At 33.3% G+C, this 14,986-nt stretch overlaps 1 protein-coding gene across 1 annotated transcript in view; it reads right to left on the reverse strand.

Moving 5' to 3' along the window:
* Positions 1 to 14,986, reverse strand: part of heph (polypyrimidine tract-binding protein 1 heph) — a 209,848-nt gene that overhangs the window by 37,686 nt on the left and 157,176 nt on the right. The window contains exon 11 of the mRNA XM_090407996.1: positions 11,106 to 11,236. Within this exon, the coding sequence (XP_090264122.1) occupies positions 11,106 to 11,236 (131 nt within the window). The remainder of the gene's footprint in view (positions 1 to 11,105; positions 11,237 to 14,986) is intronic.

Here is a 14,986-nt window from a genome sequence, read left to right on the forward strand (position 1 = left end):
TTGGCATTTTTAGGTCTGGCTCCCACTGATGAGACCTCAATAAAGGTCGAAACCGGTATGGATAGTGGCCCTTGTCTTTAATGCATTGCATCATACATCTCCACAAGGGGGTGTGCTTTGCACTATGGGAAAATACAAAGGAAAGTGATCGGCGCTTACTCCACCTTTACCACGAATTGCCTCAGACTTGCACTACGTGCAGGTGCAAACTTCACTTATTTATCTGTTTGCTTACTTGGGAAAAACGATCAAACCTAGCTTATAAAATTGCTTGGTATCTTTAGTATATATAACATATCTTTGTGTTGATAATATCCATTTAGCACCTGACTTTTTTCACATACCTGATTATCACTCTGCATAACTGAAGTCTCCCAATGCTAATAATTTCTTACATCCACTGCCTGATTCAAATAATTTCAGAGATATTCAAAATACACTTCCTTTATTACCAAGTGAAGCATCTTCACATCCTGAATTACCTCATGATATTTAATATTTAGACTTTGTACATACCATGTCCCAAAAATCATTGTCCATTTCTTATCAAGTCATTGCCAAAAAAAATCCACCAGTATTTCCTTTCTTTCTGAGATTTACATCAGTATTGTTTTTACCCAGACAGTGAATTGGTCTGTCATGGATCTCCCAACTTGGTCCAGAATTTAATTTGAGAATTCTCTTAGATATGACCAAGACAACATACCTAAGATTTCACAAATTGGATTTCATGTATCAAAGGAAAAGGAGCAAGCAACTGATAATGAGATGCTTGACTCTGTAAAATATTGCATCATCTGCTTCCAAGGTATGGCAAGTAGGCTTAATGGGAAAAAAAAAAAAAATCTACTGAGTGGGTGAACATTGATGAAGAATCTGATGTTTATTACTATACTGGTTCTGAATCCTGATAAAAACACTGAAAGAATTGTATTTCATTTAATCACATCATTTAAATTTAAGTTTCTAGATCCATGGTGATTTATAAACATGGAAGAGATTTAATTAGTGGGTCAGTGATGAATTACTATTACATGACATCAGTTGGTTCAACAAAACATCTAAATCTGACAAGGCTCTGAATCTAAAGGCACTAAAAATAAATCAAGTGTACCTGTATAAGGTATAAATATGTAATATTCTGTTTGATGGCGTATATTTATGCGAGTGTGTGTGTGCACGTGCACACATTCCTGTGTCAATTTCTCTGGCATGTCTTACATATAACTCCGTATTCATTTCCATGAATAATTCTTATGTAACATGTCTGTACATGGAAATATCGTAATTTAATTTTATTTCAAATTTAGTGATTTTTTTTTGTTGAACTGGCTCTGTTTAATACACTTCTATATCTTAGAATGAGCTTTTGCACTCCCCTTTGACAATGTCATATCTCTGGTATTGATCATGATCTCAGTTCCAACAGATTCATAATAGTACTACATGACTAGACAGAGAGTAGAACAGAATTACTACTAGCTGCTGTTCATTTCTTTCTTGCCTCACGTGGTGGTCCATTCTCTGTATAGACGTACTGAATATGATAGGATGCTAATCACAAAATATAAGTGATTTATATGAAATTCCTTTTTTTTCCTTCTATAAGTAGTGTGAATTCTATCAAAGAGACTAGATTAACAGTCAAAATGGAAATATACGAAGGATCTGTACTGAGTTTGGTTTCAGAATAAGTCGTGATAAAATGCCCAGGAAAAAGCTGTTCAAAACCCTACAATATGGTGCAAATGCACTGTTACAAACACAATGCATAAGTTATAAACCAATCATAGTAATGAAGTAAGTACGGGATGTAAAGATCAGCTGTATACCCTCTGTTCAAAAAGATACCGAACTTTTGATAGAAAATAAAACACAAGCTGATTATAATTATTCAAATCATTTATTTCAATCAATATACTCTCCCTCAGCTTCGACACAGCGTTTCGAAGCTGAGGGAGAATTTTAGAATATAAAAAAACTCATTCGTTAAATGAGTGTTTTTTTTATATCGGTTTTTGGGATACTATTAAGGGTTGTGGTTACTGCTGCTTGAATGTTTTCAATGGTGTCGTATCACTTTCCTTTCATCGGCTAATGAAGTCTGTTGAAGAGAAAGAAGTCACAGGATGCTAAACCAGGTGAATACGGCGAGTGATCCAACACACAAACCTGGTTTTTGCTCAAAAATCGTCTCAATGTTTGAATGATTAGGTGGCATTATTGTGCAAAAGTGAACAGCTGCCTGCATCACGATATTCATGCCATACACGATGAATTCTCACTATCAATCGCTTCAAAACTTTGATATAAAATTCACCATTGACAATTTGGCCAGGCTGAACGAATTCTTTGTGGATAATGTCCTTGGAATTGAAGAAACGAATCAGTTATTGTCTTTACTTTTTGACTTCTCGAAGAGACTTTATTTCGGATGCCCTCTTCTGGTGGTCTCCACTCAGCACTCTGGCACTTAGTTTTGGGCTCATACTCAAAACACCATGTTTCATCACCAGTAATTATCATTTCAAGGAAGTTTGAGTGCTTACAAGCAGTTTTAATCCTTGCAGTGTTCAATTCGAGACATTTTTTGGTCGTCTGTCAACTTGTGGGGAACAAATCGCGACTTCAATTTATGAAGGCCCAAACTTTCGGTCAAAATGTTGTGCACAGTTGATTTAGGAATCCACAATTCATCTTCAATCAATTTCATGGACGATTTCGGGTTTTCTTTGATGAAATCAGGCACTTTTTGGATGTTAACTTCGCTCAGCCCAGTTTTTGGGCAGCCTGGCTTTTCGTCGTCATCAAGAGTCTCATGACCACTTGGAAATCACTTCAACCACTTGTAAACATGACTACAGGATAAGCATTCATCACTGTATGCTTTTGAAGCATTTGATGAGTTTCGGTAAAACGTTTACCAAGTTTAACACAAAAGTCAATCGCAGCTCTCTGTTTGAAACTCATTTTCCGACCGGTCATCAAAACACATTGTCACTCTTGGCACTATATCTCAGCTTCTAATGAAACAAATGTTATAAACAGTTGACACAGCACTAATGAAGGTTGCCACTTTCGACAACAAAAAGATACAATAGGCCAGTAGTTTCTTCTATTTTTGAAAAGTTCAGTTTCTTTTTGGACAGAGGGTGTAAGACAAGAGTGGGCATCATCAACAGGTAATCATCTGTGTGGATTAATTTATAAAAATCAGATATCAATATTAGATGCATCGAAACCTCTTTACTTCATGCATATAAGTATACATCTGCATGTATCAATATACCCAACTAAATCAAACACAGGTCATTAAGACTAAATTAAATCACTACTGTAACAAGTGAAAAAGTCATACAAAAATCAGCAATTAAAAAAAAAATATATCAAAATGAACCAGGCTGTATTCTCCATAGAGAACTGATAGAATAATACTCTGACTACTTAGGTACAAATTTAGTAAAAATTTGGAAACAGATAAAGCAAAACTGGTGTGCTTGAGATATACTCAAATGAATAAGTATGAAATAAGAGAAATTAGCCAAAACACTAAAAAAGCAGAATACAAGACTATGTTCAAATTTTAACTTCATCAAATTCCTGCCATGTACCCTGAAAGTTGGTTAATAGTTAATCAAGGTGATGGAGAGCTTGCAGGATGATTTAAATAGGCTGAATCTATAGACAAAAGATCATCAAATTCCTGATATATACCCTCAAGGGGTGTACAGGATATGTGTACAGAATAGTACTATATGAAATATTTACATCATTACTAACTTCCTATCTACAATTTTCCTCCAAAACAGAATGCTACTCGTCAAGACTCCCACATTATCAGATCTCATATTTCTATCGTCTAAAGCACTTTGTACATGTCAATCCACCTATATCTTGGTCTTCCTCTGGGTCGTTTTGCTGCCAACCTGGCAGAGAACACTTGTTTTGCTAATCTTTCCTCGCCCATTCTATTTAAGTGACCATACCACCTGAGATTAGCTCTGCTAATGCATTCCTGGATACTGACAATGTCAAGTTCTTTCCTAATATCCTCGTTGTTAATATGATATTGCCATTGATGCCATCTGTTCATGCCCTAATCTTTCTCAGGACTCTCATATCTGTGGTCTCTAGTTTTTGGTCAAGTGTTTTACTTCTGACCCAGCTCTCAGATCTATAAGTTAAAACTGGTTTGAACACTGTCTTGTATACAGCTATAACTTCACTAAAAATTGTGCCTAAGTAGGTGAAATGTGTTTACGTGTTCCACAGGTTCTCCGTTCACAACGCAGTTGACATTTTCAACAATTCTGCCTATTTTCATTGTCTTTGTCTTTTTATTGCTGACTTTCATACCATATCTATTACAACAGTTATTCAATTTAGTCAGGGAATCTTGCAGACTTGTAATGGATTTATTTGGAAGTATAACATAAAATATAACATCATCTGCATAAAGCAAAGAGCTGACATTAACATCTCCAATTTTGATATCATGTTTAATACCACTTTCCTTCATAATGTGATCCATATAGATAATGAATAACAGAGGGATAATGTACATCTTGTCTCACACCGGATTTAACATTAAACCACCTTCCTGTACTTCCTTCAATTCTAACTGCTGACTTCCAACTCAAATAAAGACTAAGTATTGCTTGATATAATGCCCCCACTGACACCATATAACTGTAGTGTATTGAACACCTTCTCTCTTGGCACCTTGTCATATGCCTTTTCCAGATCGACAAAACTTAAATATAGATCTTTGTTATATTCCCATGCTTTCCCAACTATTTGTCGTAAAGTGAAGATTTGATCCTGACAGCCTCCATTTGGCCTGAATCCAGCTTGTTCTTCACCAAGCTTTTCTTCCACAATTCTTCTCAACTGTTTCTCAAGTATACTTGCATAGATCTTGCCAGGAACACTCAGTAGGGAAATATCTCTATAATTCTCATATTCAGTTTTATTTCCCTTTTTATATATGGGTACTATTAGAGCTCTACTCCAATCATCTGGAATTCGTCCCTCTGTCCAGATTTTCTGAACTATGCAGTGCAGTCGCTGTAAGACTTTTATAGCAACATACTTCAGCATTTCTGGTCGAATATCATCTACTCCTGCTGCCTTTCCACATTTCAAGCCTTTGATGGCTTTTTCTACTTCAAGTATGGATATGTATTCCTGACTGTATGCCTGTTGAGTGTTTTTTACCATTGTGCTATCACTGTTTGTTTCATTTAGTAATTTTTCGAAGTAATTACCCCATACTTCAAGGATATCTTTTTCTCCCATTTCATGTCACCTTTATCATTTGTAACTCCTTTTACAGCACTCTTTCCTCCATTTCTAAGCTTCTTCAACAACCTCCAGAATATATTTTGCCACCTTCTTGATATTTATTTTCTTTGTTCTTGCCAAAGTCCTCCCATGACTTTTGTTTAGCTAATTTTACACAGTGTTTAGCTTTCTTACATTTGTCTCTGTATTCTCTAAGAGCACAAGCTTACTTATTTGCCAGGAATTTTTGATATACTTTCTTCTTTTCCTTCACTGCCTCTTTAACTTCTTTTGTCCACCATGGAGTTCTGATTTTTCTATCCTTGCAGACAACCTCACCACATGGCTCTCTGGCTGTTCTCGAGCTCTTTCATTTTTTCCTCAATGATTTTTTTTTTTTTTTTTTTTTTTTTTTGTCTACAGTTTATATCTGAGAGATGTTCAACTTTTATTCGGTTGAATTCTTTTCAATATGAAATTAATTTTTATCCTGCTGAAGACTAAATAGTGATCACTTCCAATTTCAAATCCTCTGCACACTCTGGTGTCCTGCACCAGGGAGAAAACATCACTATCAACAATAACATAGTCAATGAGACTTTTCTTATTGCTTGCTTCTTCTCTTGATGTGAATTTGTGCACATTTTTATGTTGGAACATGGTATTAGTAATAACCAGTCCATGTCCTGAGCAGAAATCCAACAGGTATTTACCATTTTATGGATCTGAAATTGGGTTAAAAACAAGACAAACATAAGCTGTGAGAAAAATTTTGGATATAATTAGGTGGCATCAATGGCAGGTTTATATGAAGAGGGTAATTTGACATTAGCATTCAAGAATGCTAACAAGCAGACCTAATCTAATTCATAATAGTGTTTCATGGTATAAACACCAAGAAACAAAGATTACTTGTTTTTTGGTTGTGATCCATTTGGTATATTATATTATGGACCAACAGAAAAATGATCTCCTTAAAGACTAATTATTAAATTACTTTAGGCTAATTATAAATTAACCCAAAGAGATTATTCAAAAAAAAAAAAAAAAAAAAAAAAAAAAAAAAAAAAAAAAAAAACCTTGTCAGACTACCTCAGATAATTAAACTTTATATTCACCCACTCATGTTTTATTTAACAATTTTAATTCACAACACAAGAAAATAATTACTTATTTCTGATATTTTACTAATGTTATACAAAGCATCTTCACAGCACAAAGAATACTTTGTCGCAATATATGAACAGTAACAATTAGTTAATAGTGGTGCCAGTTTAAATTGTTAAAATGACTGTCTCCCATGTTTTTATTAACTTTATACATTCAATACTTGTTGAGGTTTGGTGAATGTTTCAAAGTTGCTGCTGATTCCAAAACCAATTTCTCTGATTTATGAGTTTGTAGCAATTTTGTTTTCGTTACACTTTGTAGATAAAAATGATGGAAAGTCCTAGGTTTATTGTTTATCTGTTAGTTGCTGCTATCTCACAGCTATTCAAACATCGTCTTCACTCTAATTAGTTCAGATAGAGTGGACAAATTTTCAAGTAGCTTTCTGGCCTTGAAATGGGCAGTCCACTGTCTCCTCCATGTGCATTTATTTATGGAAAATTTTGAAAAAGTGCTATCATAATTGGAAACATTCAATGTGGCAGAGAGATGTAGATGATATATTCATTTTCTGGAAATACAGCACTGCTGATTTACATGATTTCGTTTTGTCTATTAATTCATTCCACCATAAAATGCTTTAGAACTAGAAAGTAAAAGAAAGAAAACTGCTCTTCCTAGATGTTTTAATTACCAAAAATGCTGAAATGACTTCACTTTGCATATATTGCAAGCCTACTCATATGGTGTTATCTACTCTCATCTTTGCATGTGTCACTAGGTATTAAACATATACTCAAAAAAGGGCAGTCTTTACCCCAAGAGATGAAGAAAAACAATCTATACAAAAATTGCCACTCTTTAATCCTGCTCTACAGCAAAAATCCTCTGAGGTTTCAGTTTTCACCATTTCTATCTTGCTTGTATCCTCATAGCAAATGATACCCGGGTGGCTTTCAAGTCTATTTTGATTGTACGAAGTTTACTTTAAGACTAACTCCCACAAACATCCTGGGGTCTATAATATTCAATGTTCTTCTGGTCTTTCTTACATGAGGCAGATATCTAAAAGTTTTGAAATAATACAGAAAGAACACATTAGACGTGTCAATGAGAGAATACAACTTTAGCTATTCACCCCCCCCCACACACACACACAAAACATTGAGTGGAATAAGAGCTCCATATCTTACTCGAGGAGTAATTCTTCTGTGATATTTGAAAATCACTCATCAGATCTTTCAATACATTGGACCTGAACTTTTCAGCTAACTATCTGCATGCATAATACTGAACAACTTGTGCCACTTCCAACATAGTTTCAGTCAGTTTATATTGTAATGGTTCCTGCATAGTAATGTTATAGTTTATGGTTTTTTTTTTTTTTTTTTTTTTTTTTACACAGCGCTACAGCTTTTAGTGCCAAAACTAGTAGGTTTCATATATCTTTGTAGTTAGCCATGACCAAATAAAACCGTCCCCAACCCTACTTTGGTTTAAAGTCTCCATATCCAACAGATTGATTGGAAAGATCAGATTGGACGCAACTAATGTACCAGAAAAACTAAAAGCTGTTGTATACCAGAACTATGTGTGAATGTGCTTTAATACTTAAAAACAAAACCTTCATTTTATAAAGCAAAAAACAGTGATGACTGGTGCAGTGCAATACCAAGTTCTCTGGTAATTGCTGCAGAACATTAAAATCTTTAGTTAACATAAAATGTTAACTAAAGATAATTAACAAACTAAATAATTGCATTTAACAATAGTTAAATGCTTTTTATTTTCATTGAAAGCATATAGGTAATAAAATGAAAATTTCTGCCCATATAATATCATTGATAAGCACATACAGTTTCAGTCATTACCAAATTCCAACCAACATGGTTAGAATTACATTGTAGATATAAATGTATAAGAATATAAACAAAATTAAGAGAAATTTATGCTCCTGAAGATAAAGGGCAATTGATACAAATGCCAATTTAAAATAAAAATGCAACCAGTTGCATTTTTATAGCTTCACTGGCTACGAAAATTTCCAGTGGATATAAAAAAATTTTAAAAAATGTTGAAATGTATTAGTATGTATGGCTGTCTTAATGACTATTTTCAGGATAAGAAGTATCATTGTATTTAAAGTTTATTACTACTCTCCAAATTACAATCTGATCTCTTCACTTCATCTCTGAATTATTGTTTTCTGCAACCCAGCTATGGCAAAGTCATCTTTCTAAGTTACCTAAATGCATATAGCTCCACTTGGCTTTCATTTTCCAACACTACTGACTTAATGCAGATCAAACATCTGCATTAGGTTAGTAGATGTGTTCAGTGAAGGGTTTGATGCGAGGAAGGGAAAAATAAAAAAAAATAAAGCGATGGTATCAGGCGGTATCCAAGTTGAATTTCTGCAAAAAATAGATCAAGACCACTGCCAAAGCATATCAAGATGCTGGAACCTGTGGTACAGCCCCTGCACACAAGGTGATGACCACACAATAGTGGTTGGAGGCGAATGGGCACGGGAACATCACCATCTGGAAGTCCCAATCTGAATCCGCTAGACTTCAAATTATGGTCAGAGCTTGAATGAGAAGCCTGCCACACCAGCATCAGCAATCTGAAGTGGATTTGGAGCAGGCAGTGGTGGTGGCATTTCCATTGAATGTTGTGCATGCCACCAATGTTTAGTCTCAGAGACTTCAGGCATCTGTAAAGGCAAAAGGGGGAACATTTTGAACATTGAGTGCTGCTATATGCACGTTATACATGTGGTTCGTATGTGCTGAAAGCTGTAATAAACAATTACAAATCGTATGATAAGATGTCATGCACTATTCAAATATCTTTACTTTACAATTTTTTTTTTTTTTTTTGTAAAAAGTAGCTCAATCAAATGTTTAGACATCAAATATAATTAAGCAATTGTTTAATTAACTGATGGATAACTAACTAAATATAGATTGTAAATTTTTTTTTTCAAATTTACTTTAAGTGGTGGATGAATTAAAATTATTCCTATTTTTTTATTGTATACAGTTAATGCAATTTCACTTAGCGCGCATTAATTGCATTAAGCAAGATTTTCCTGTAATTGGTAAATAGTTTATGTTACTTTGTTTCTTTTTTTTTGCCTAGTTTTATATGGTATGCCATTTATGTTCTTTAACTTTAATATTATAACACCCCCAAACAAGTCCTGAGAATTGTTTGGAGTTCACTATATACATGATCTTTTGTCTGTGCAATCCATCTGCACCACGCCATGTACTTACTTCCCACAACACAGCATTTTTTTTCTGTTGAAGGCATATATGAGCTGGCCAATTTGCCTGTTATATGGGACATAGAAACCCAGGGTTACATGGGAGAAACCCTGCTAGCAATGTATGAAACTGGCTAACTTGCCATGAACTGAATAAAGAAACTGCATTCCACCTGGGTAAACTATGCAGTTGTTGCATCTCTATAGAAAAGTTCAAATGAACAATATCTTTCAAAATGCAGTGAATTCATCTCCTCTCCCAAACCCGAGACCAATTCACCACTCATTCGTATATCCATGGGAATACTGACAGATCGATGATGGTATATAAGATGTAAGAGGGAGAAAAAGACATTTAATGTTTATCTTGATTTCAAATCAGTGTTATGATTGTTGTTGGTTATTGATATCTACTGATTGCAATTAAATGTGAAACTCTGAAATTGAATACATATAATGCTTGCCATTACACACACACATCACATGTTTTAACAGTCTAGCAGTGTAATATAGTACAAATTGTCAATAAAACAATTCAAAAGCCAGATATAGCTTGACATTTCTCTGAATTGATGGCATTTCATCTCATTAGTGCTAACATTCCACGAGTTCTCAAATTCTCTGCTAACTTATGCTGACTTCAGCACATTTATGGATATACTTTCATATGTATCCAACATGTAATCAAGGTTGTCTAGCATAACTGTCTATACTAATTTCAAAGACCACTGAAATTAATATCTTTATGTCACAGTGAAAAATGGCCACTGCAGATTTTCTTATACACAAAAACATTTTCTTGTAATGAAGACCAATATAATGAAATTACAATCAGGTCCAAAGTGGCATTTTTAAATAAAAAATTACTCCACACCTGAAATTTATTATAAGTTTGAAGTTGGTTACAATTTTTTCAGTAAAAGTTAGGATTTTGTTGTATTGATTTTATTTTAAAAAATAAAAACTTTTAAAAAATAAAATAAATTTTCTGAAATACAGCAAACAGGCTAACTTTAAAACTTTACACAGAGATGAACAAAATAAGTACTTTTCAGTAGTTTCAGTATATTTTGGAGCACTTTGCTCAACTCTGCATCACCACTACCATAAAATCAAACCAGTGCAAAACATAAAAAAAAATTTTAATTAATTACTTTAAAAATAAAATAAATAAATTAAAATAATTTGACAAAATAATATTTGATTTATCATATGAAAAAATTGAGAAATAATATTAGAAAGACAACAGAATTAATGAGAAAAATAAGGATTAAAATATAATGTTAATAAATATTTTTATATCAACAATGCAATGATTAATTTGAATAAAAGGTTAAGTTTAAATGTCAGCTCTGATTTAATAGCAATCAGACACTATGAAAGTATTCATTAAAGTTAAAATGTTAAATAATTTTAAAGTTAAAAGAAAAATGTCACAAACCTGTTCATTTAAGTTGCTAACAAGCAGAACACAGCTCATGAACTGATTGCCGGGCAGTCTTATTCCTGCGACTCCAAGGGCTGCTGCAGTGGAGGCTGCTGGAGAAAGGGCAAACCCTCCTAGAGGCAAAGCTAAGAATGGGCAATAAATTTTATAACAGTTCTTTACCTATGCTTTAATTAATAGTAAAATTAAAATAACTTAAGCTTCCTGTCCAAACTAAAGTTAGGTTGGAATTCCCATGGTGCAAATCCTGATTATTGGTCTTACTCCAACAGCAGCACAATTTGCTGCAAATGAAATAAGGACAATCCCTATTGTGCTACTTGCTCACTTGTGTTCTCCTCCTCTCAGGAAAGGAAAGGGCAGCATAAAGGAAGACATGATCTTGGTGGGTGAAGGTAAATAAAAAAAATAAAAAAAAATTTTTTTTTAATTGTCTGGTACTGATTCTGTCTACTAGTTATTCAAAACACTTTCACTTTATTTTAGAGTTTTGAAATGTGTGCAAACTGTCTCCTTTCTCTTCCTTTAATACTTTTATTTCTTTTCTTAAATTCAATATATAACTGACCATTTCTCTTGCAATGATGACAACATCCCCATAAACACATGCAATTTTAATGTATATATGCATGCACATGTAAGAAATCGACCATGTTAAAAAAATTAAATCAGCATACAATGAAATTCATAGAATAAAAAAGGAGTAATATCTATCTAAAACTGAAAATACCTAACTTATAACTATTTATAAAGAAAATCAATGGATATGATAAACTGATTTTTTAATGCCTGGAGAATATGTAAGGATATTAAGATAATTACAGTAATACTTAATTCTCAAAAAGCAATACACACCACTGGAAAGTATTTGGTACATAAGCTTAATTTCACTTCACCCAGAAACTAAAGTGAATTTTCTGTAGAACACAACTGCACCAGTAGGTGCTTTGTACTTGGAACTGATGTGTGAATAAATTCTTGGGGAACAATAATTCTTCATCTCAAATTTCTACCCCCCCCCCTTCATTTGCCTACAGCAAAAATTAGAAAATAATCAAGTGATTCAAAATCACTGATCATATTTTTTATGATATAAAACATTCATGCTTGCTCATGACAAGAAATCAATAAGTATCCAAATGAACTAGGAAAGATGTGTTAGCTACTAAAAAGAATGAGATTTTTTCATTGTTTGATTACAGATCATTTTAAATACTACTACCATGCAACTTTAAATACTAATAAAGTACTGATATACAACTATCCAAAAACAAAGGGTTACAGTATGAATTTCTATAGTACGTTTAATTCTTGATTATTAAATGTGTTGGTTTATCATGCTAAATTTATGTACGTTATTTCTAAATTTAAAAGAAGGAAAATTTTATGTTTTTGCATTAAGTTCCAAGCAGAAGAGAAACAATTTGCTGTTCTGTTGAATGCAAGTTACTATATTAGCAAATGTGACAATTGTACATATGGATTCACATGCTGTATAGAATGTGAATGTAGCTTCAAGAATAGAAACTTACATTTCAGTTATTTCTTCTGTTTGGACACTTGTGATAATTCAGTATTTTACAATTTGGCATGAGAATGCAAGTATTATTTCAACTGAGAAAAATTTGAGATGAAAATTACACAACAAATATCTCCTAAGTTCCCTTGCAAGATATTGTTTTGCACCATTACAGCTACGTTTGATACTCTTATTTTCATATTATCCTTTTTTTTTTGTGGCTGCTACATATCTACCATACACAACTGGAGAAAATGACAAACTTTGCAATTACTTAGATGTGATTACACTTAAATGGTTTAATTAACTTTCTAAATATCATTTAAGTTTTTTTAGATACAATCTAACTCTCAGAGGGAATCATTATTGAAATATGATGGGCTCTTATGTAATATTTTCAGATATTTGGGAAATGAAAAGGTTTTGTTCTTTTTATGATGCATAACTATTGATAATGACTGCAGACATTTTTCAGCACTGAAATCATTTCAACTTCAATACTATATATACATACATTTTTCAAATGCTGTAATTTTTTTTAAATCTGATGCTTTGTATGAGGTACCTGCTAGTTTCTTGAGAAACTAGCAGGTACCTCATACAAAGTAAAAAAAAAAAAAAGCAAGTGTGAAAAATGTATCATTACAATATTTAGACTGACCGCAGATGCTATTCTGATAACAGTATTTTGGAAATTTAATTTTTAGATATAACTATTTTATTTCAACAAATCTTCCCAGACGAATGCAACTGTAGCTGTATTCTTATATCTATCAGGACCTATACACTGTTTCTAATTATTAGATGTTAACATGTGCAACAAACTATTTTTCTGAAAATTATGTATAAGTAGGAATATAGGTTTTTTGTAATCTAAATACGGCAATTTTAGATCCCCTTGATCCTGGCCAAAATTGATATATTATAACAGATGAGACCAATGCAATAACTAGTTTTGGCACACAGGCTAACCTGAAATATGTCTTTAATTCCTTATTAATTAATGTAATTTAATGAATATGATTTTGCTAATAAGCATATATTAATTGGATTGAACTAACAGCTGAATAAAAAAAAATTCTAAATATCCATCTATGTTGTGCATAAATTTCCTCCCAAAAAAAGTACAAACATCTGATGAAATTGGGAAAATTTCATTATAGAAAGAATTAATGCCATTTCTCTATACCTTAGCCATGAATATTTGTTTCATGTTATTTGTAAATCAACTATATATAGCCAAGAATCTGCTGCTTTCATACAATAACACATGCAAGTAAAATTACCGCATAAAGTAGATGGTAAAAGCAGCAATATAATGCTAAAAGTAACATACTCGTTTACTGCTATATAGCATTCAATCACATAGCTGTCTTAATTGTTCATACTCAACTCCAAATGATAGGTGAGAAGTCAGATTTTCTATTGGGAACTGCATCACTTCTGTAACAGGAGATGAATTCTCTGAAAAGCACTTTAAAACCATTTCTGACATGTTAAGAGTATCAAGATTTATATCCTGATGGTACAACATGACAAAATTTCATGCCGGCTGGGGTGTCGCCCGGTTAAACAAGGCCCCCCATTGTTTTTCGCCAGGGAACCAGGGCAAACAGGGAAAAGTCAGCTACTGGAACAAATCTCAAGACAAACCCCCAACTCAACATCACCAGAGTTAAAGATCGGTACTATCAACGTAAGAAGCCTGAATGGCAAAGAAATGCAGCTAGCTGAGGAATTAGATAAGTACCAGATCGACATAATAGGGGTGACTGAAACAAAAAAGACCAAAATTGGTGAGATCTTTCTGAGCAATAAATACAAAATGTTATATTCAGGCAATGACAATCAAGGAAAAGAAGGAATAGCCATAGTATTCAACACAAAATATGAGGCTAATCTTCTTGAATGGCAGTCAGTCTCAAGTAATGTGGGCAAATATGAGAATGGGGAACTGGACAATGCGACCTATTTGTGCCTATGGTCCCACAGAAGGTTCTACTAAAGTAGAAGTGGAAGAATTTTTTGAGGCTTTAGAGAAAGCAACTGACACAATGAAAAATGAAAAGTTGATCCTTGTTGGGGATCTAAATAGAGTAGGAAATGATTGTGAGACATACAAAAATAATTTGGGAAAATTTGGAGAAAAGAGCAAAGCTAATCATAATGGCAAATATCTGTTGGATTTCTGCTCAGGACATGGACTGGTTATTACTAACACCATGTTCCAACATAAAAATGTGCACAAATTCACATGGAGAGAAGAGGCTAGGAATAAGAAAAGTCTCATTGACTATGTTATTGTTGATAGTGATGTTTTCTCCCTGGTGCAGGACACCAGAGTGTACAGAGGATT

Source organism: Typopeltis vanoorti, chromosome 18 (assembly GCF_054136105.1).
Source record: "Typopeltis vanoorti isolate ZY-2024b chromosome 18, IOZ_Tvanoo_1.0, whole genome shotgun sequence".
In the NCBI taxonomy this organism is placed as follows: Eukaryota; Metazoa; Arthropoda; class Arachnida; order Uropygi; family Thelyphonidae; genus Typopeltis; species Typopeltis vanoorti.